The 21,583-nt window shown below is 41.8% G+C and overlaps 1 protein-coding gene across 2 annotated transcripts in view; it reads left to right on the forward strand.

Annotated features, from left to right (window-relative positions):
* PTCH1 (patched 1) overlaps positions 1 to 21,583 on the forward strand; it is a 112,867-nt gene that overhangs the window by 50,771 nt on the left and 40,513 nt on the right. For both annotated transcript variants that reach the window (XM_083464761.1, XM_083464760.1), the window contains exons 3-12: positions 3,526 to 3,715; positions 5,545 to 5,611; positions 5,723 to 5,814; positions 8,043 to 8,241; positions 10,940 to 11,061; positions 12,605 to 12,752; positions 14,096 to 14,227; positions 15,875 to 16,030; positions 16,509 to 16,607; positions 17,453 to 17,578. In XM_083464761.1, coding sequence (XP_083320887.1) covers positions 3,526 to 3,715; positions 5,545 to 5,611; positions 5,723 to 5,814; positions 8,043 to 8,241; positions 10,940 to 11,061; positions 12,605 to 12,752; positions 14,096 to 14,227; positions 15,875 to 16,030; positions 16,509 to 16,607; positions 17,453 to 17,578 — 1,331 coding nt within the window. The remainder of the gene's footprint in view (positions 1 to 3,525; positions 3,716 to 5,544; positions 5,612 to 5,722; positions 5,815 to 8,042; positions 8,242 to 10,939; positions 11,062 to 12,604; positions 12,753 to 14,095; positions 14,228 to 15,874; positions 16,031 to 16,508; positions 16,608 to 17,452; positions 17,579 to 21,583) is intronic.

Consider the following 21,583-nt stretch of genomic DNA (forward strand, 5'->3'; position numbering starts at 1 on the left):
TCGTGCGGCGGCAGCGGGAGGCCCCATTAGCTAAAGTGGTACCTCAGGTTAAGAACAGTTTCAGGACCTCGTTCTGGAGGTCCGTTCTTAACCTGAAGCACCACTTTAGCTAATGGGGCCTCCTGCTGCTGCCGCGCCACCAGAGCACGATTTCTGTTCTCATCCTGAAGCAAAGTTCTTAACCCGAGGTACTATTTCTGGGTTAGCGGAGTCTGTAACCTGAAGCGTCTGTAACCCGAGGTACCACTGTAATGATGAACTTTTCCAGACATTATACTTAACGATGTTATACTGACAGTAAGAGCTGTTTGACAGTGGAACGGACTCCCACTGGAGGTCGTGGACTATCCTTCTTTGGAGATTTTTAAGCAGAGGTTGGGTGGCCATCTGTCATGGATACTTTAGCTTAGGTTCCTGCATTGCAGGGGGTTAGACTAGATGGCCCTCAGGATCCCTACAGTTCTGCGATAGCTGTTTTAATTATGAATCTTCATGATAGTTTGTGAATACAGTGGTGCCTCGCAAGACGAAAATAATCCGTTCCGGAAGTCTCTTTGTCTAGCGGTTTTTTCGTCTTGCGAAGCAACCCTATTAGCGGCTTAGCAGATTAGCGCTATTAGCGGCTATTAAAGGCTTAGCGGCTTAGCGGCTAAAAGGCTGTTAGCGGCTTAGCGGCTTAGAAAAAGGGGGGAGCGAAAAAAATCGCAAGACTCGCAAGACGTTTTCGTCTTGCGAAGCAAGCCCATAGGGAAATTCGTCTTGCGAAGCGCATCGAAAAACGGAAAACCCTTTCGTCTAGCGGGTTTTTCGTCTTGCAAGGCATTCGTCTTGCGAGGCACCACTGTAGCTTTTAGGAATGACAAAAGAAAAGGATAGAAATATGTGTACAGGTTTGCTCGTCTTCCTGGGTTGATCAGAGTGTGTTAGACGTGTGAGGCTGATGTGTCAGCCTGGGTGTATATTGATGTTAAAGGCGTCACATAAAGTGGCATTTTCTTGTGGAGAGGTCTTTTGTTCTTTGAAAAACTGGAGCAGAGTTTTGGGGAAAACAGTTTGGAAAAATTATCAAGCAGATGTCTGTGCAAGAGTACATTATAAGGTCCTTACACTTTAAGGATTAAAAGAAGAAAAAAACTACAGGAAAGGCAGTATTCACACATAGTTCTTTCCTTCTTGTGTATTTTTTTTTTTGGGGGGGGTATTACTTCCGATCCATTTATATCAACTTTTTTAAGAACTGTGAACAATTACATTGCAATTAAATACAATTAATTGTATTAAATGCAATTTTAAATACATTACAGCTTTTAAGCTCGAAAACAATCCACTATGTGTATATATAAATATACATATATATATACATATATATATGCTACTAAAATATACAATGCTACGTAATTGACGAAATTCATTTTCATGGGAATAAAATGCTTTTAAAACCCATCTAGTTATCTGTCACTATTCACTTATTGGGTTTATGGAGAAAGGAAAGAGCACAGCTTTTCCTGCTGACTATGATGTAATGCTGATTAGCTAAATTTGCCTTGTTAAGTGAGATTAATATAGTTTGACAGCACCTTGAGTAAGAAGCAATAATTTCTGTTGATACTAAACAGTTGGTCACTTTCAGTAGAGATGAGGAATGCTGTCTTTTGTCTTGCACAAGACTGGACCTCTTGGCTGAAATTAGTGTTAAATTCCATATATTCCAAAAAATAAAATAAGGTATAGATTTGGGGATGGAATGGCAGAGCATTTATTGTTCCTGTGGGGATGTAGAGATTTGTTATCATGTGAACTGTAGGCTGGAATATCAAAATTCCGCCGGTGTCTTTGTAAGATGAATTAAAGCTTCAGAACTGATGTCCATGTCAACTTTGTTACAAAAAGCATGAATTACCTAGCAATGAAAGCGAGGGGCTTATTTGCAAACGCATTGTTTAGAGATGAAAATTTAAAACCGAAGGTGAAAACCAATTATCCAATGTTTTTGTTCAATAAACAATTGTGTCCTTTGTTCTCAATATTAATAAATTAAAAATTAAAAGTGGGGCCTGACAGCATCTGGAGAGCAACAAGTTCCTCATCCCTGGTTTAAAAGATGCTTTAACCATTTACTTTTTTAAAAAAGAGGCTCTGGCCTACGGCGCATTTCAGGTTGTGGACAGTGGTGCTTCTGGTTTCTGCAGTTTCCTCTGCTGTTCAGCTGCATCACGTGCCATTCTAGAGACGATGGAGGGATGGTTTTGCATGAGGTGGGGATGGAACAGTCCTCGTGCATCTTTGGATCACGGTGCTCAGTTCTCTAGATACAAGCAGTTGTGACTGTTAGTAAATTCGTCATTTTGTTTTTAGTTTCCTTTTGTTTTCTTTCTCTATAGCTGCAATCTGCCTTCTCGAAGAAGGTACAGGGCTATAAAGACTAGGACTAGCCGCCTAAGAAACAGTTTCTAACCAAATGCGATTTTGCTTTTAAACACAGTGTAAGGTAGTCTCTGTGGGAGTATATTGTATTTAATTATGGGGTATCAGAGTTTTTGGGGGTCTAACAAAGCTAACCAGGGGGGCTAACAAGACTGGGGTAGCAGGCCTGTTGGTTTTTTAATGTAGAGTTTTTCTATTTCGTTGTTCTGTATGGGACAATGACAATAAAATTATCGTATCGTAATCCTGTATACCTTGGAGTAAGCCCCACTGAAAACCATGAGACTGAGTAGAGCTATATAGGATCGCACAGTCTCTGACTTCATTTTAGCTTCCTTTAGACCTTTAGGCTGCATAAATGTGTCTCCTTGTTAGGTTTCTTGACTTTTTAAAGATAAAATTTGCCTTGGAATCCAAATTCTGGTACATCCTAGCTCACTGTAGCAATTCTAGACACTTGGAATTGATTGCTTAAGTGTAGCTGACTCTGTTCCTCTAAAACTGCACCGTTATGTGACCCTAACTTAACAGTATTTTTATGTTTTAACTAGCAGCAGCAAGACATACTAATGCTCATTTACTCTTTCCCTCCTACCTCCTTTTTATGGAAGATAAACATTTCCCCTTCTGCCATTGCCAAATTATTTAGGAGAAGAGTGTAAATTGAAGTCATTTATCTTGAAATGTGCCATTGCAGCAGACTGTTTATACAAGTGCAAGAAATTGTAACAGAGAAATATTTGGTCTGGTCTGCAAGGAAAAGGTTCCTTTTTTTCCTTTTGTTAATAAACTTTCTACGTGTGGAAATTTTGGTGTGATACTGAAAGACCATGTGTCTAGCAGGAATCAACTTAACACACACCTCTGTTTGTGAAGTAGGAACAATTAATTGATTTATTTTTTATATATAAAGGGAAATTTCTGTCTTTTTGCTGCACTGTAGATGAAATTAGCTCTCTTTAAAATTGCTTCAGTTCTTAACTGGCTACAGAACATTCCATGCATATGGGAAAGTTTATTGGTGGCCTGTGAGCTCTTAGAATGTGAATCCAGAGTAAGTTATTGTTGGCTGATCCCAGGTTGTAAATATTTGTCTGTCAGTTGGTGGACGAGTGAGTCGGGAGTTAAGTTACACGCGCCAGAAGATTGGAGAAGAGGCCATGTTTAATCCCCAACTCATGATTCAGACACCACAAGAGGACTGCGCTAATGTGCTAACAGCAGAGGCACTCCGACAGCACCTTGATTCTGCACTTCAAGCCAGCAGGGTACACGTGTATATGTACAACAGGTAAGGTGGAATGGAGAGAAAAGGCTATGTTATTTTAACTTCCCGGAACTAAGAATAGCTTAGGACCTGACAAGGAGGTACCAGAGTGCCGTGGTCCCACTTTGAATTCTCCTGCTGTTAACACGTGAAGACGAATTGATGCAGAGGAGATAACACAAGCTTCAGATGTGCATCTCTGCTGTGCAACTTTCCCCTTTTGGCAATGCAGTGGGAGTACAGTAAATGGGATTGCAGCGGACTTGCACATCTGCTTTTCAATATTTACAACCCTCCCAGCAACTTGTGTTCCTGGAGGGCCACTTTGAAGGAAGCAAGCGGAAATGGGCTGGTGCCTTCAGCCTCACAGTGGCTGTCTGTCTAATTCTTTTAGCCACAGATGCCTCTTTCTTGGTTCCCATTTAGCATCTCAGTTGGCAATGGGGGGAAGGGGATAGGTAGCCCCTCGAGAATTAGTTTTAGCCCTGGAATCTCGACCTTAGCTTAAAATGTCTGAAGTTACTCTGAACAAGGTGTTTCAGAAAATAATCGTTCATGCCTCTATGGTACTCATACAGACTTGGTATTGATATAAATGAAAACAGAACTTCCCTCTTATTTAATTCGTTTTGGGTTTTTTATTTGTTGGTATGCTGACATATATAAATACTGCCTTATGAAAATCTGTGATGCTAAACAAAGTTTTTAGTTAAGGTTAATAGCACAGGTTTGGACCTAATCTTGAGGCATTTACAGTCTGTCATATTTCAAAGTCAGAAGCTGTTTTCGATACAGTGTAGATAAATGTGCAGCATAAATTTTGCCTGATGCACTAATGGGTTTCCAAGTAGCAAAAAGTCCTTAGTGTTCACCAATTGGTAACATAATAGTCACTCCAAACAATTTGTCTACAGTACAGTATTCCAGGTTTTGCTTTTCAAAAGTCTTTAAGTTTGTGTCTGATAAATGAGAGAGGGTTGTGTGTGCAGTCAGTTTCATTGTTTCCAAAGGGTGAAGGAAATGTATTGATTGAACAACTAAGTCAACACTGTATGCCACTATAATCTTTCAGGATTTTAGCTCCATAGAGGTTAACTAATATAATTCAAATTGTAGCATGCCAGAAGAGTGACAGGGTGTGTCATGGCAAAAATGATGCCAGCAAAATAAACCTCCAAATGAGCAAAACATTATTACTATTACTATTACTATTACTATTACTATTACTATTACTATTACTATTATTATCATCATCATCATAGCCCGCCCATCTGGCTGGGTTTTCCCAGCCACTCTGGGTGGCTCCCAGCAGAATAGTAAAAACACAATAAAACATCAGACATTAAAAACTTCCCTAAACAGAGTTGCCTTCAGATGTCTTCTAAAAGTCAGGTAGTTGTTTATTTCCTTGACATCTGAAGAGAGGGTGTTCCACAGGGCGGGCGCCACTTCCGAAAAGGCCCTCTGCCTGGTTCCCTGTAACCTCACTTCTCGCAGGGAGGGAACCAGCAGAAGACCCTCGGAGCTGGACCTCAGGGTCCGGGCTCAGCGATGGGGATGGCAAGGCAATCATACCACATTGGACAGAATACTTGATTGCAGACACATCTGGAAATAGGGTTCCCAACCATTCCTGCACAATTCAAGCCCTGTTTACAAAGTAGCATCCTCTGTAACAAACAAAAACTGCCCTGTTTTGATGATTGCACAACAGGCCCCTTATTCAGGAGTTAAGAGTGCTTCATCTGTGCTTCACAGTTCCCCTGAAGGTGTACCACCTACGTGGGGGACATTGAAAAAAATAAATGTGTGTATTTATGGTTTTGATGTGATTTGCTCTTAATTTTTTACAGACAATGGAAATTGGAACACTTATGCCATAAATCAGGGGAACCGATCACAGAAGGTTACATGGACAAGGTACACATAATACGTTGTATTCTGCACATGCTTTCCTCTGTAAATAATAATTTTGCATTGAACTCTTTATCGTTTCTTAATTTGGCGTGTGCTTTTTTCTAACTTTGACAGATCATAGAACATCTTTACCCTTGTTTAATTATCACACCTTTGGACTGTTTCTGGGAGGGTGCAAAGTTACAGTCGGGGACTGCATATCTACCGTAAGTGTTGTTTTCTACAATATAAACCGGCTTGGACTGCATGGTAGCCTTTCACGTTATTATGATTTGCTCTTATGCTGCACTGTCAACAAAATATCAGAATTCGCATATATGTGACTTTGACAAGGGTTTTGTCTTAATAATGGAGGTGGAGTCACAGGACAAACAGCGTGTTCAGACAAGACTCTCTATCTGCAGGAATGTAGCTGCATAGGAGAAGTCGCATAGGACCCCGGGAACAGCTGCAGCGGTTTCACGAAGGTTTCACATCCATGTGCATCTGATCTTGGATCAGATGTTGCTTCCTTCAGGCATTCAGCTGTTGCCTCATGCTTGAGCCATTCCACAAAGACCATGGACCAGCTTATAAATAGTATCTCAACAGACAAATTTTTATTTGCAACCTTTAGTCCTCCTCTTTAACAACCAATTTAGCATTGACACTGATGTGATTGAGCTTTGAACTTTATCAAGGGTTGTTTTCTGCAGTCATTTTGAAGATCTGTGTGCCCTGTGTCTTAAGGTGCATGCTGTGGAAAGGAAACAAGTATGCACATTTCTGGAAAATCGGTCTCCTGGTAGATGTCCTGAGTTTTTGCAGTGCTTCTTCTCAGATGAAGTGTGCTGTCACATTTCAGCTTTCCACACAATTTTGCACAAATATCTTCCAAAAGCCAACAACCTTGAAAACAACCACTAATCTTTCTTCCCATGCAAGAAAGGAAAGGAAAGGAAAATAAGAGAGAGCAGCTTTGTCTTTGTGGGGCAAGGCCAGGGATACTTTCTAAAGCGTTGTGGAAATGGTTTCACAACACATTCACCATCCTGAAAACAAATGCCTGTGAATGCAGAAAATCTCAATCTGCGTTCAAGCTACTTCCATCATACTTTTAGAACGCATGTCCCAGCAGCAACAAAGGTTATTTTGAGGGAAATAAGCTTTGTTCCCTCCTTGTTTTTAATTCTAACATACAATAGTACCGATGGCCTGAGAATTCTCTTTGGCTGAAAGTATGTGAATTGTCGCCTCAAATTAAAAATAATAATCTCAGGAAGAAACTAATCCTTTGTTTATTTGATTGTTCAGTGGCACAAGGTATCTCTTTTGGAAGATTGTTATATGTAACGTAATGTGTCCATCAAAGAGTTAATTTTTAATCAGTTTAGACATTTTTGGTTAATTATGCAAGACTTAGCTTTTGTGTTATTGTCTTTGCCCTGGTTTGCATGTCTCTGTAAAAGCAATTTGCAATGGCCATCTCTTAACCTTCAGTGTAGAGGGTTTTTTTTTTTTTAGATGGGGGAATAAGGGGGTTTGTGTTTTCTGGTTGGGAGAGTTTGAATAATGACTTAAGCCTGGTTAAGCAGATACAGTAGTTTGAACCGCAAAATAAGGCAGCCAAAAGCCTTTATAGTCTATCAACATCATGAAATCAAAACTGGAGGTAGGAGAAATAGAATGACAGTCATGATGGTGGCAGCAACTAGTGCTTAGGCATTTTTGAGTCGATGGCTAAGTTAACAAGAGTTTGAAGGAACACAGTAACTATTAAGTATAAAAAAGCGAAAACCTTATTGATTACATATGAAACATATATTCAGAGGCAAGCAATTCCTATGTGATATGAAATCCTTTCTCCTTTTAAAAGTAACTAAGAAGTCAGTAATCCCAATTTCAAAAGTATTGAAAGGCAAGATCAGACATTAAATTTCTTATCCATTTGAACATCCCTGGCCACACACATGAATCCAACATGATGTGGCAGTTAGATATCAAAGAACATCGGCCAACCTCGGTGTCTGTAATTCCACAGCCAACTACAATAGTGTCATCACAGTTCTAGAAACTGCATTTAGGTAATATTTGTAACCTCCCCATTCAGATGTTACAGAAAAAACATTTATTTTGGGATGGGTGGGACTATTCACACGAACAAGTAATTTGTTGTCTGAAACCAGCCCTAATATATGATTTCTCAACAGTGGCTACTGAAGAATTAATATCACATGTAGCACAGTTTAAAATAGGCACAGTCTACTCAGAGTAAGAGTAAGTTCTACTCAGTTAATAGGGCATAATTCACTTTTAGGGTGAATTATATCCATAGTTTGGGCTTTTGATGTTTATATAAGGAGGGGTGGGAGGGGGAGAGGTGTATATTGTGAGTCAGTGTGAAGGTTGTTGATGCCTCTTTGACCATTATGTTCCTACTCTTTTGTTTCTCCAGAGGGAAACCCCATTTGCAGTGGACCAACTTTGACCCCTTAGAATTCTTGGAGGAGTTAAAGAAAATAAACTCGCAAGTAGATTCCTGGGAAGAAATGTTGAATAAGGCAGACGTTGGACATGGGTATATGGATCGACCTTGCCTGAATCCTGATGATCCTGACTGTCCTATCACAGCACCCAACAAAAATTCAACCAAAGTAAGTTAGCTTGGCCTTTGTTGGCTAACTCAGGAAATGTGGAAGGAATGGTGGAAGCCTACAATCCTCTTAAGCCAGCCTCAAAAATAAATTTCAATTTAACCCTCCTGAAAGTCCATTTTATAGGTACATGTGGGCAATGTGTTGCCTACAGCTGTTCTTAGAAATCTCATAATAACAGCTTTCATATTGATTTTTAATTTTTTTGAAGTGTCTCTACCTCATGATAACTTGAGATAAATGGTAAATGATTATGATGTGATTGGGATGAAGAGTCAAAAACCTGGAAGCAAATGAAGATATGATAAACAAAACATAAAATGGATTCCAGAACAAAACAAAACAAAAAAAACCCAAAAAAAGATAAGATGGAATTCAGACGTGATACTTTCAGCTCCTCAGAAGAAGAGTTGTGTGCAGATGTGCCAAATAAATAAATGGCTGGCATTGCCACCTGGGCAGAACAATCTTGACCAGTCTTGTTTACAGTGTTGTTTCACATCCTCAGAGAGAAGATTTTTATTTAAGAACTCCTTTCAGCTTTGTAAAACAGACCATGGCTTCACCGCATTTTGATTTAGCACTCCGGTTGGAATTCCCATTGCATGTTATTTGTTTATGGGTTGCAGACTGCTTTCTGTCTGTCTCCATAGATCTTCATTTGCTTGTTGTTCCCGGCATCTCCTGAATATGTGTTGTGCTTTTTGGATTTTCAAATGTGGGCATGATAGAAGGAGAGAGCGAGCGGGGGAATAGGCGATCTTGGGAAAGAGATGAAACTATTCCGTATGAGTGTCTTCCTGGGAGTGTTGATTTTACCAGCTGTTTGTAGTGACATGCAGTACTGTCTTCAGCTTTGTTTATGCCCTCCTGCAAAGCAAGGGATTCTAGGATATCAAAGTGACTAGATTTGTGAGGCCACTAGGGCAGTTCACCAGCTATGTCTACTAAGTGCTAACTGTGACTGCCATGTGAAATGTTTATCCCTGTTCCGCTTCCTCCAACTGTTCCCTATGAACTGGTTCTCTATTTTGGCTCAGGAACATGTTTTATAATAGAGGCTGCTTTTGATTTAAATTGTAAGTGGTAATATTTGAAATTTGCATGCATATGTGTATGAACGGAGAGAGGGTAAGTGGGGAGGAGAATGAATGTGTTTTAAAAGCATGCATTATTGGATGAAAGAATCCCAAATTCGTTGTGCATGTTAAAAATAACTGTCTTGCATTCAGTTGTCACTGAGCTATGATTGTGGAACTGACTTTGTTTTATGGTTTTAGTAGCTTGGATCCAGAGCTTACTTTGTGTGAAGAGAAGTCACTTCTACTCACACTAGGGTGGGCTGCTGGCTTTGCCTGATTCTGCCCCTCTCCTACTGCAGCCCTCTCTGCAATGCACACCATTACAGAGATTTATGCTTCTGGAGGAGAACTTGAGGGGCAACAAAAGGAATAGCCCCTAAAAGAATACTGATGTATTCATAGGATTTGAAACTGAATGAACTCCCTTGCTGTGGTCACTAAGCTTCAAGGCAAAATGGGGCCTTCCCTTGCTTCCAGTTCTCCATATTTTGTTTGGTCTGCAGTCTAGAGACAGGAGCAATTTAGTCCAGTGTCAGAGGTCTATACTCCATGGAAGGCAACAGGAATGTGACCTTACAGATTCCTTGACTCCCTAGGTATATGAATGTAAACAGTAAGAACCGTGCTCTTATTTGGTCCTTCAGTAAATGGAGAATGTTCTGGCGGTTTCGGTCATATTCTCGTACCTTTTCTGGGAGCTACCAAGGAAATGAACTTTCAACGTTTTCTTTTTCTTTTTCGGTTGACAGTCCCCAGTTGCTTCACCCACCGGCACATTTGCACCCAAAGGAGCAAAATATATACTAAAGAACAAAGTTCTGTTGTTGTTCACCTCTCTAGGGATTCAGAATGCTAAAGATCTGTTACACTTCCCTGAGTCGGTTGGCCAGCCCAAGTCCTTTCCAACTGACCATTAATTATACAACTTCAAGAGAAGTTTTAATTGCCTGAATTAAAGAATAGTTTGATCAGGCTTTACATTTCCATGGCAAATATAATTTTCAGTGTTGCTGTGAGGGGGATACTAGAATGGGTATTATGATACGGCAACTGTATTTTCCAAGGGTGTTTACTGGAGAGAGAATTACAAAGGACTATGTTTAATTTGATAACTGACAACAGTTATTTAATCCTGACACTTATTAGAAGCCTAAGACCCAGTCTGGGTGTACATCGCCATGTAAATGAATTATGGCTGAAAGACAAGGTTCTTGACATATGCTTCTTCCGTCAGTCCACAACTTGCATGGATTTAACTTGTACATTTTCAACTTTACGCATGTGGCAAATTAAAAGTGAAAAATAAATAAAAGGAGGCAGGGTTCCTTTGAAAAATGACTTTGTCAATCTCACCCGTCATTGAACACAAGGGGTTTTGACTACACAGTTTGGCTTTAGGCACAATCCCCGGAACATAACCCCACATAAATATGAAGTATTTTTACAGTTCAAGTATGTTCCTGACTACTGCTTAACCCACACCCTGAACCCTTTCAGAGCTTGCTTCAGGATTTCTGTGTACTAGCAAACTTGTCTTTGGGGAGTCCCTGAATTCATCTTAGTGGTCCTGTTTCATTTTATTGTCTTGTGCTTTCTTCCTTTTGTTTGCCTTTTAGCCTCTAGACGTGGCCCTTGTTTTAAGTGGTGGATGCTATGGGTTATCCAAAAAATATATGCATTGGCAGGAAGAGCTGATCATTGGTGGCACAGTTAAAAATGGTACTGGGAAACTTGTCAGGTAAATACCAATGGCCTTGTCTCATATATCCTGTTTCTTTCTTTTGAAAAAAAATAAAACTCTCTTGAAAACCTTTGCCACCTGTGGGCGAGGTGTTGCTAAGCTGGGTTGTCTATGGTAGGTCGTGAAATCTTCTTCCTGACAATTTAATTGCTTTCTAGAGTAATATTTCCTACTACATATTATATGAACTTTTTGACAGTTTGTACTAGTTACATATGCTTTCTGTACAGTGCAGTTCCACTTTGGCTGTAGGTCATCTAGAGTTACTGTTTTATTACGGGTTCAGCCAACTTGGAAGGACACAAAATTGTAATTAAAGTGTAGTTCACATTTAAGCCACAGTGCTTTTGTTCACGATTCACTCATAAGGTCTCTGTAGCCAGCAGACCTCTGTATTTGTTTCATATGCAAAAATACATAGATATTTTTTTCATGTTGTACGCTGACTTGAGCATGGTTTGAATTGTGGAAAGGTGGTATACAAATAAAGTTATCTATGTATGTTTGGATCAGGAGAAGAAAAAGCAAGCAATGTATTATGGAAACTGAGTTGCCAGAGAGCATCCTTCACCATCTAATAATGGAAAGATTTTAAGCAATTCAGCTGGGAAAATAGAATTTGTTGTTCATTCAAATGTTTGTCACTGTATGCCCAGGGTACACTTACATGGACCTTACATGATTTAAATGTATTCTGTCTCATATGTATAAAAATTGGGGGACTGGTTTAAGGTAACGATCCTGTCTTCACTGATATAACCTTACTGCAAATGAAATAGTTCTAGTCCCTGGAACAAAGTGACCCCCAATAATACCATAGCTGGCCCCCAATAATACCATAGCTGGAAATTAATAGGTAGCTCACAGTATTTGTAAGTTCCAGTGCATGTGTACCAGTTTATATATATATAATTTGCTTTATTTCTCCAAAATGAATTTGAGACATTGAAGAATGCAAATTATTTTAAAACGATGCAATGTTTAAAAGTAGTAAATCACATAGACCAATATTAATATAAAAAAACTGAACAACAAATATTTATAGCTACAGCATTTAAGAAATAAAAAGCCAAAAAAGAAAAGAGTTTTCCCCCAGGTGCCTGGGATCCTGTCTTGCAGAGGATTTGTTACAAATTTGACTTTAAGCAGATGGCTATCAGAGCCTAAAGATAATTTGTGACTTTATTCTGTTTTATTTCCCGGCATTTATTCCCCAGCTTTTTGACAAACACTCAAGGTGTTTTACAGTCACAATAAAGCAACACATAATGAAAATGAAGCAGAAATGAGGTGAAGCGTATTAACGTACAAAGCCTCCTTTTGCTTCGACAGCCCCTTGATCCACTTGCTCCTGAGTTGGCTTTTCCAATGAGCAGCGGTTCTCCGAGGTCTCAAGCAGAGATCTTTTCCAACCTTGCTAACCCAAAGGTCCCTTCAAGGTGCTCATTTTAGGACGCCAGCCACCGAAAATGTCTTTGTTTAAAATGTCTGCCCTAAACCCTTTCCTCCTTCTAAGCTCCCACCTCCCTTCCTCTTGCAGTGCCCAGGCTTTACAAACCATGTTTCAGTTAATGACTCCTAAGCAAATGTACGAGCACTTCAAGGGGTATGAGTATGTTTCGCACATCAACTGGAATGAAGACAAAGCAGCGGCAATTCTGGAAGCCTGGCAAAGGATGTATGTTGAGGTAAAACCAGAAACCTACCTGGTGTACCATTTCTGGTGGGCTTTCCTAGTACAGTGGTACCTCGGGTTACATACGCTTCAGGTTACAGACGCTTCAGGTTACAGACTCCACTAACCCAGAAATAGTGCCTCGGGTTAAGAACTTTGCTTCGGGATGAGAACAGAAATTGTGCTCCGGCAGCACAGCAGCAGGAGGAGGTCCCATTAGCTAAAGTGGTGCTTCAGGTTAAGAACAGTTTCGGGTTAAGAATGGACCTCCGGAACGAGGTACCACTGTATGCTTGTGCAAATGTCCATGGTCTATAGAAGGGATGGGAAAGCTGTTGTTGGGAATCCATCTCCCATCCTCATCCCTGGTCCATAGCATTCATAGACTCATAGAATTGTAGAGTTGGAAGGGACACCAGAGGTCCTCTAGTCCAACCCCCTGCAATGCAAGAATCTCAGCTAAAGCATCCATGGCAGTGAATTCTTCTTCGTTGAAGCTCCATACAGTAGAACTGGCTTGTGGGATAAGTGTGCCCTCTGTTTAGAACAGTAGCAGCAAAGGATTTTAAACTTGCCTTTTTGCTTTCAGCCTAGATGAATTTGCCAGCACCATTGTGAGTGACGTTAAAGAGATATACAGCAGTTGTTTTCACTCGTGAATTTTAAATCCTGGTGCGCTCTTCTGATTTGCTGATCCGACAGTGAACTGCCATAGCTTTAAAGAGCTCGGCTGGCTTTAAAAACACTTGGTCAGTGTGGTTATCCAGCAAAGGTGTCTGGAACACATTAGCCAGCCACATAATCTGTTCACAGCTGCAGTCCCATTGGTGAGGTCATGTGACATTATCTGGCCTTTGTTTCCCAGGGGTTGACCTCTGCTAAGCTGCTTGTGACCTCTCTAAAGTGCCCAGCCAATGAAGAAAGAGAGGATTGCTCTTAAGAATTTGTTGTTTTAGATTAGAGGCAGAACTGATATAACAACAAATCAGTTGTAGACTCTTGGATCGAGAGAGCAAAAAAATTAGACGGGGGTGGGGGAAGCAGGGGAGACTGAGCGTGAACCGTCTTCAGTTTCACTATTTCAAATAAATTGCCATATTCCTCTCCTCTGGGGCGCACAATCTTATTTGATCTATAGCAGCCTGCTGAGCCTCTCTACCAAGCATGGCAATTATGTAACAAAGAGTTAATGACATATCCGTGTGTGTGTGTGTGTGTGTGTGTGTGTGTGTGACACACACACACACACACACACACACACACACAAATAAAAGCTGGTTTTAAATCATATCCCCTGCAGGAACGCATTGTATTGTCCTCCTTTCCTTGATCACTGTTCCCATCTCCTTCTCACAGATCGTCCATCAGAGTGTGGCACAAAACTCTACACAGAAGGTGCTTTCCTTTACTACAACTACCCTGGAAGATATCCTAAAATCGTTTTCTGATGTCAGCGTTATCAGAGTTGCCAGCGGCTACCTATTAATGGTAAAATGAACACAATATTGCTTTGATTCTTCATAATGTTCCTGCGACTCGTTTTCAAATAATCCGTCATAAAAGCATTCCTGCAGTCACGTTAAAAACTGCATTTGGGGCAATCTCTTTCCTTCATGTCTGTATCTTAAGAGAACCCTGTGGCTCATTTGAGAAAGTGCACACATGGGATAGATGGAGGACAGGCTTGGTCTCTGCAGTTTCAGCTAAGCCAATGTTTGGGCAACCTCAGGCCACAACCTATCTATAACTATCTGGCTCTCTGAACTCTTCCTAGACCACTCCCCTTTCTCTCCAGGATGAACACCTTGCTGGCTCTTTCCTATACAGTCCTTGAGCGCTTTTATTGATTTGGAATGTGTCTGTGAACTCTGATAATGGCTCTTCCTTGCCCGGATGGACAATGTTGGGGTGGGGGTGGAGGGAGAGGGGGGAAACTTGTGTAGGAACCCCTGGCTTATGTGTGACTGGAATGCAGCCTACTGTACAAAGGTCACAGTCACTTCCCCCTCTGGCCATACGCAGTTTTGTCACCAAACCATGGCAGCCACTGGCATGTAGACCCCACCCCCCAAAGACTGCGGAAGAAGGAATGTGACCTGAAAAAAGTTCCGCTCCCCCGAGTTAAACCATCTTTGCTATCAGAAAAGGCATTTGCGTGGTCAGACCTTTAAACCTTCCCCTTAAATAAATTCAGACAAGACTCAAAATTTTGGTTTGGTTTTTGGCAGAATTTAGGCCACAACTTTATTGATTACAGCAAGTGAGTGGTTGCATAGGCTCTGGTTCGACTAGCTCCCTGCACTGTTGCAGGTAGCGCTGACCCAGGGCACCAGCATAGGTCAGCCTAGGGTGAACACCTGGATAGGCGGAAAGCCAAGAACAGGCTATGTCCACCACCCAGATGTCCCCCTGGACTAAGGCACGGGCACAACCCTCTCTCAGGGTTGACCAAACCATCGAGTCCCTGGATTCCTTTAGCAGAAAACCCTTCACATAGGGATGGTGAGAGCGTTCTCCCATCCCTATCACCTGAACCAGAGCCTATCCGCAACCTTACAAGTTGTGACGATTTGCTACGTGGGGGGTAGGGGGAAATCCTGCGGTGCCCCTGTCCCAACAACAGGCGACACACGACGGCATAGCAAGGTCAAGCGCGCAAGCCCTAATAGTAGGGAGAGGTGGGTGGGTGTTCTGATGCACGCACCGAAAGAGGAAGCTCTGGGTCACGTGCATGGGTATATATAGGTCCCTTGATCTGTTTAGCTTGTGTCCCATTGGCCTGATTAAACCCAGCATCAAGGGACCCACCAATTGGGTGTTGTGGCTAATCAATCAAACCCACCCACAACACAGGGTTTGGTTGCCAGGTCTCACCGCAACACGTGCCCGTTTCAAGGGAGGACCCGATTTGCCTGAGACTTGTCAATCTGAGTTCAGACTCTCTGACAGTATTTGAGGAGAAGGGACCATTGCTTAAAACTGTGCCTTACAATATCTGTGTCACGTAAAAGTGTATTTCATAGGCGAAGCCTTTGGCTAGAAAGGGGCGATGTTAAAATGTGGCTTGCTTTGTCTGAAATTTTGCTTTAAAAGACCCAACCAACCAACCAACCAACTCTTTTGCTCTGCTTTCAGCTTGCCTATGCCTGTTTAACCATGTTGCGGTGGGACTGTGCTAAATCCCAGGGTGCCGTGGGGCTGGCAGGAGTCTTGTTGGTTGCACTCTCAGTAGCTGCAGGATTGGGCCTCTGTTCATTAATTGGGATTTCCTTTAATGCTGCCACAACTCAGGTACTGAATGAATAGTTATTAAGAGTTTGGTCAATTTATCTGCCAGGATGAATCACTGGGGGAGGGAAGGGGTTCTGGAGTTGTACCTGTGCTAGCATGCCAAGCAATGGACATTTTATAGGTTTAAGCTGAGAGAATAACCTGTAGTTAGTCAGCACGCAGACTGAATGGGGAACGTGTGATTGTCATCTCCATTTTAAGGAAATAGTAGAACTGTAGTTTCAGCATACATGTATGCATAGGTAGAAACATCCCACAAGATGCAAGTGGCCGAAAAGGGCCCTATAATTTCGCTTTAGGGTTTTGCACGAAAAGAACAGAGCTTTCTGTATCAGGGATGTATCAAGCATTAGAGGGGAACAGAAATCTGTGTGAACAAATTTGGAAAATAATCTCAGTTAGCTGGCAGGTCATAATTACTCAGGCGGGTCATAAGCCTCCTATAAACACACTTGGCTCTTCTTTCCTTTTTGTGCAGGTTTTACCCTTCCTTGCTTTAGGAGTTGGTGTAGACGATGTCTTCCTTTTGGCACATGCATTTAGCGAAACTGGGCAGAACAAGAGAATTCCATTTGAGGTAACAGCCAATTGTTTGGGACAATGCAAACCACTATATTTGAGCTAGAGGTGTATGTATGATTCATAATGCAGGTAACCAGGATTAATCATGCCTTCTTAATTTTTTGTCCCGGGTGAAATTTCTTAGATCAGAGATTCTGGCGACAAGAAAACATCTATGTTCATATCATTCACAGTAGCAAATGGCTTCATACAGATGAAAATGTATCATTCTGGATAAATTTTGCACTCATTTTCTAGAGTGAGTCTTGTGAAATAACTGATGGATAGCTCATGCCAAATCTACTGCACTGCAGAATTTTATTTTCAACATGTATTTTTAATGCCAGTATGGCATTAAGAAAGGGATGCAGGTGGCACTGTGGGTTAAACCACAGGACTTGCTGATCAGAAGGTCAGCAGTTTGAATCCCGCGACGGGGTGAGCTCCCATTGCTTGGTCCCTGCTCCTGTCAACCTAGCAGTTTGAAAGCACATCAAAGTGCAAGTAGATAAATAGGTACCGCTCCGGCGGGAAAGTAAATGGCATTTCCGTGCGCTGCTCTGGTTCGCCAGAAGTTGCTTAGTCATGCTGGCCACATGACCCGGAAGCTGTACGCCGGCTCCCTCGGCCAGTAGAGCAAGATGAGCGCTGCAACCCCAGAGTTGGCCATGACTGGACCTAATGGTCAGGGGTCCCTTTACCTTTACCTTTACCTTTACCTTTACGGCATTAATACAATAATGTTGCCACTTTTTATGGATAATATTGATTGTGTCCAATAACTGTGCATGTCTGTCTGAATGGTCTATATTTCCAGTATGCAATAGTATGGTATTCTACAACTTTATATGTGTTTTTCAGGACAGGACAGGAGAATGTCTGAAACGCACTGGGGCGAGTGTGGCCCTTACTTCCATCAGTAATGTTACTGCATTCTTCATGGCTGCCTTAATTCCCATCCCTGCTCTACGGGCATTTTCACTCCAAGTAAGTTTATGAATTTGTTTGCTAACACCAGAATTGTTCTTTATCCTCATCAAGCTGACTGTGGTTTGATGTGTGCACCTGAGATGTAATGTGATCCAAGCGGATGGAGCTTGGGAGCAGAACGTCCCACCAGCAATTAACTCACCGGGTGGTTCTTTCTGGGTTGAGAATAATCCTCATCACAGTTCTGTCAGTGTTAGTGCAGGCATCTAGAGTAATCTTAGAGGTGCATCACTCACAGAGTGTCCTTGTTTTCATGTACATGGTGGACAGAAAATGCACTTGGCGGTTATGTTGCCCTTATTCCACAATGCCTTTGTTCGAAACTTGGTACAGACTTAAATGAGAAAATGTTGATTCAGCCCTTGGAAAAACCTTCCTGGGCATCATTGGCTTAAGAAATGTTTCAGGGATTAGCCTTCCTGCATTCTGTGATTCTCATCTGCGACGCCACTACAGATCCCTCAGTGACACAAAGCATGCTTGGCAGTAACTGGGGCGCTAGAGCTTTTCTGTAACAGAAGGCACTTTGGAATGGTACAGTACGATTGCATCTTGCACAGGGCTTATGTTCCAAAGATAGCACACATATCTAAAATGAATGTACCTGAAGCACTCTTGTGCGAGCATCCTTACCTTTCTGGAGCCCTCATTGAGCAAGTCTTGCCCCCCAAGAAAGGCAGAGTGCTTTGAGAGAGAGAGAGAGCGGGACCTGCCTGATAAGCAAGTCAGAGAGACCTTGAAAGTTGTTTCCAACGCTGGGAAAACCCAATGCAAAAAGAGCTTTTATAGTGTGTATTTAATTTGACTTGTGTGCATTTAATTTGCCCAGTTTCAACCAGCCTTCAGCCACGCAAGGTTGAAAGCGCACAGGTTAAACACATGTAAGTTGTGATTGTACTGTATTTTGATGTTCAGTTCTGATGGTTATTATGTAATCAGCCTTCCTTTTTATGCTATTTTTATTTATGGTTTGGTTGACTCCTGGATTGTTTCATATTTTATAACTGTTGTTTTTCATTGTTAGGCTTAGAAAAATAGGTTAAATAGGTTAGAGATAGGATTAATTTTTATAATGAATTATTTTAGAATGTTGTTTATGTTGTACTTTTGTACTGTTTTATTGTTGTTAGCCGCCCTGAGCCCGGCTTCGGCTGGGGAGGGCGGGATATAAATAAAATTTATTATTATTATTATTAAAAATATATATAGGGTATGCAAAGAAAAGTTTATGGTTCTTTGTTTACTCACTTAGCTCTTTGCGTATTGCTGCGGTAGTATTTTGATACTGATTTCTGGTGGGAGCTGTCCACTCTATTAAGGGAGCTGTCCACCAGAAATGAAATTGTGTGTTGTGGTTATGTAGCTCATGTAATAATAGCAGCTATCACTTAAATTATATCTAGGTGGGGCCAGATGAGGTGTCCAAGGCTACTATGCACCCCAAATTATTAGCAGTAACCAAAGTGGTTGCCTTAACCCTGGTTAAAATCACATAAACAATAAAACCATGGTTTAGATTGTTCTGGTATTTGTTGCTTCCTACTTAGTGCAGAAGAGGGACGTGGGTAGCGGTGTGGTCTAAACCACTGAGCCTCTTGGGCTTGCCGATCAGATGGTTGGCAGTTCGAATCCCCGCGACAGGGTGAGCTCCCGTTGCTCGGTCCCAGCTCCTGCCAACCTAGTAGTTCGAAAGCATGCCAAAAAGTGCAAGTAGATAAATAGGTACCACTCTGGCAGGAAGGTAAACAGCGTTTCCATGCGCTGCTCTGGTTTCAGTGTTCCGTTGTGCCAGAAGCAGCTTAGTCATGCTGGCCACATGACCCAGAAAAACTTTCCGCGGACAAACGCCGGTTCCCTTGGCCTGTAAAGCTAGATGAGCGCCACAACCCCAGAGTCGTCTGCAACTGGAGTTAACTGTCAGAGGTCCTTTAACTTTGATCATTGCTCCTTTTCGCCTTAAACAATTGCCCCAGTAACTGAAATCATGCCACATTCTTTTTAGCACTGGAATTGAATGCATGAACTCTGAAGGCTACACCTTTGTGTAAAAGCCCTGCTGTTACAGAACACTGTGCACTGGGAATGTGGAAATCTGGGCTTGCAGAAGTTTCTGTGGATATTCTTCTCCCACTTCACCCCACTCAGATCTGTACTCCAGAAGTATAGGTTAGCACTGATACAAATCAGGCTTAATTTATAATGTGTGAATGGGCTCTGAGTTGACTCTTGCGTTATAAAAGTGTCAGATACTGAATTTGCAATTAAATCTCTTTCCTGGGACTAGAGTATGCTCATGTGGTTAACATGATGCTTTCGTGTCCATTCTTGGTACATCCCTATTTCTTCTGTAGTGGAGGAATGGAGCTTATACATGAAGTTCTTTCCTTTCCATTAGCTGATAAAACAGGAGCCGCTGCATGTATAGACTGATGCTTTTGAACCCAAAATCTCTTCAACAGAGCCCTTGTGCCACCTGCAGAGTGTATATGTGTTCTATGAATACTAGTGGTCACCTTGAACATTTTTGGAGGGTTTGTATGTGGGTGTGCAGGTGCCCTCGTCATGCTTTCTGCTTCATAGACATAATCATGATATTTATATTTTTCCAAAGACAAAATTAAAAAGCATGGGTGGGTACTGCTAGGGAAGAGCTCTTTGAAAAGAGCTCTGGGAGGCTTTCCTTCTGGCACAGCTCCAACACAGAGGATTTATAGCTCACTCTGACCTTGGTAAAGACTTGGTAACTGTACTTTCTCAGCAGTCATTTTTCTTCCCTTTCTGTCTGGCTCACCAATCATTTTTCACTCTACTTGACCCTTGACCTAACTAGAGGAAGCAGGAATTACAATTTTTCTTAATACATGTTGCAACTATTGTGGGAGATACACACACACACACACACACACACACACACACACACACTAGTGGTTTGTAAGCAGTGCTATGAAAAGAAGTTATAATCTATAGCATTAAGTCAGGTTTTTATTGAGATCCCTTCTAATTATTGCAAGCCTGTGCTCATATTCTGGAGTCCCCTCAGAGTAGCAAAGGCAGTTGTTTCACCCCCACCATTCTTTCTCCCTTTCTCTGTCTGTATAGCACTTCTAATTTTGTTACTTTAACTATGGGCTCTGAATCGCTGTGGTCTAAAACCACTGAGCCTCTTGGGCTTGCTGATCGGAAGGTTGACGGTTTGAATCCCCGCGACGGAGTGAAGCCCCCGTTGCTCTATCCCAGCTCCTGCCAACCTAGCAGTTTGAAAGCACGCCAGTGCAAGTAGATCAATATGTACCACTGTGGCAGGAAGGTAAACGGTGTTTCCATGCACTCTGGTTTCTACCACAGTGTTCTGTTACGCCAGAAGCGGTTTAGTCCTGCTGGCCACATGACCCGGAAAGCTGCCTGTAGACAAACGCCGGCTCCCTTGGCCTGAAAGCGAGATGAGCGCCGCAACCACAGAGTCGCCTTTGGCTGGACATAACCATCCAGGGGTCCTTTACCTTTAGTATGGAACACAATTTTCCACAGTTATAACATCTACTTTTGTGGATGAGTTTCCCGCCGTGTCCACACAGAGGCAGTCCCATGATCTGGAGAAATGTGTGCTGCACTCAACCTCATTGCCACATCAGAAGCAGTTGCAGCAAGAGAGCCCTGTTCTCTTGAGAGGGGGCATTGCCCACAAGCATGTAATCCAGAGCAAGTGTATATTGTTGAATCATGAATAGTACTCTGGGCTTCACACCCCCCCCCCTCCTTACAAGGCTGTTCAATGCTCACTTCTTTATCCTCGTTGCCATTCTTGAAAGCTGATCTACTGTGCAACTAATAATTCTGCTGCAAATGAAATCAGCATATGAAAGGCATGCATGTGTTGTTAAATCTGTAATTCTTCCAAAAGAAAGAATTTTAAAAATTGATTGAAGCACATTCCCAGCAAGACTCTGAATTGCCTCGGAATGTCAGGTTTTGGGCATATTTGCATGGTGCTCAATGATTTTC

Source organism: Podarcis liolepis, assembly GCF_965112155.1.
Source record: "Podarcis liolepis genome assembly, chromosome: 11".
Lineage (NCBI taxonomy): Eukaryota > Metazoa > Chordata > Lepidosauria > Squamata > Lacertidae > Podarcis > Podarcis liolepis.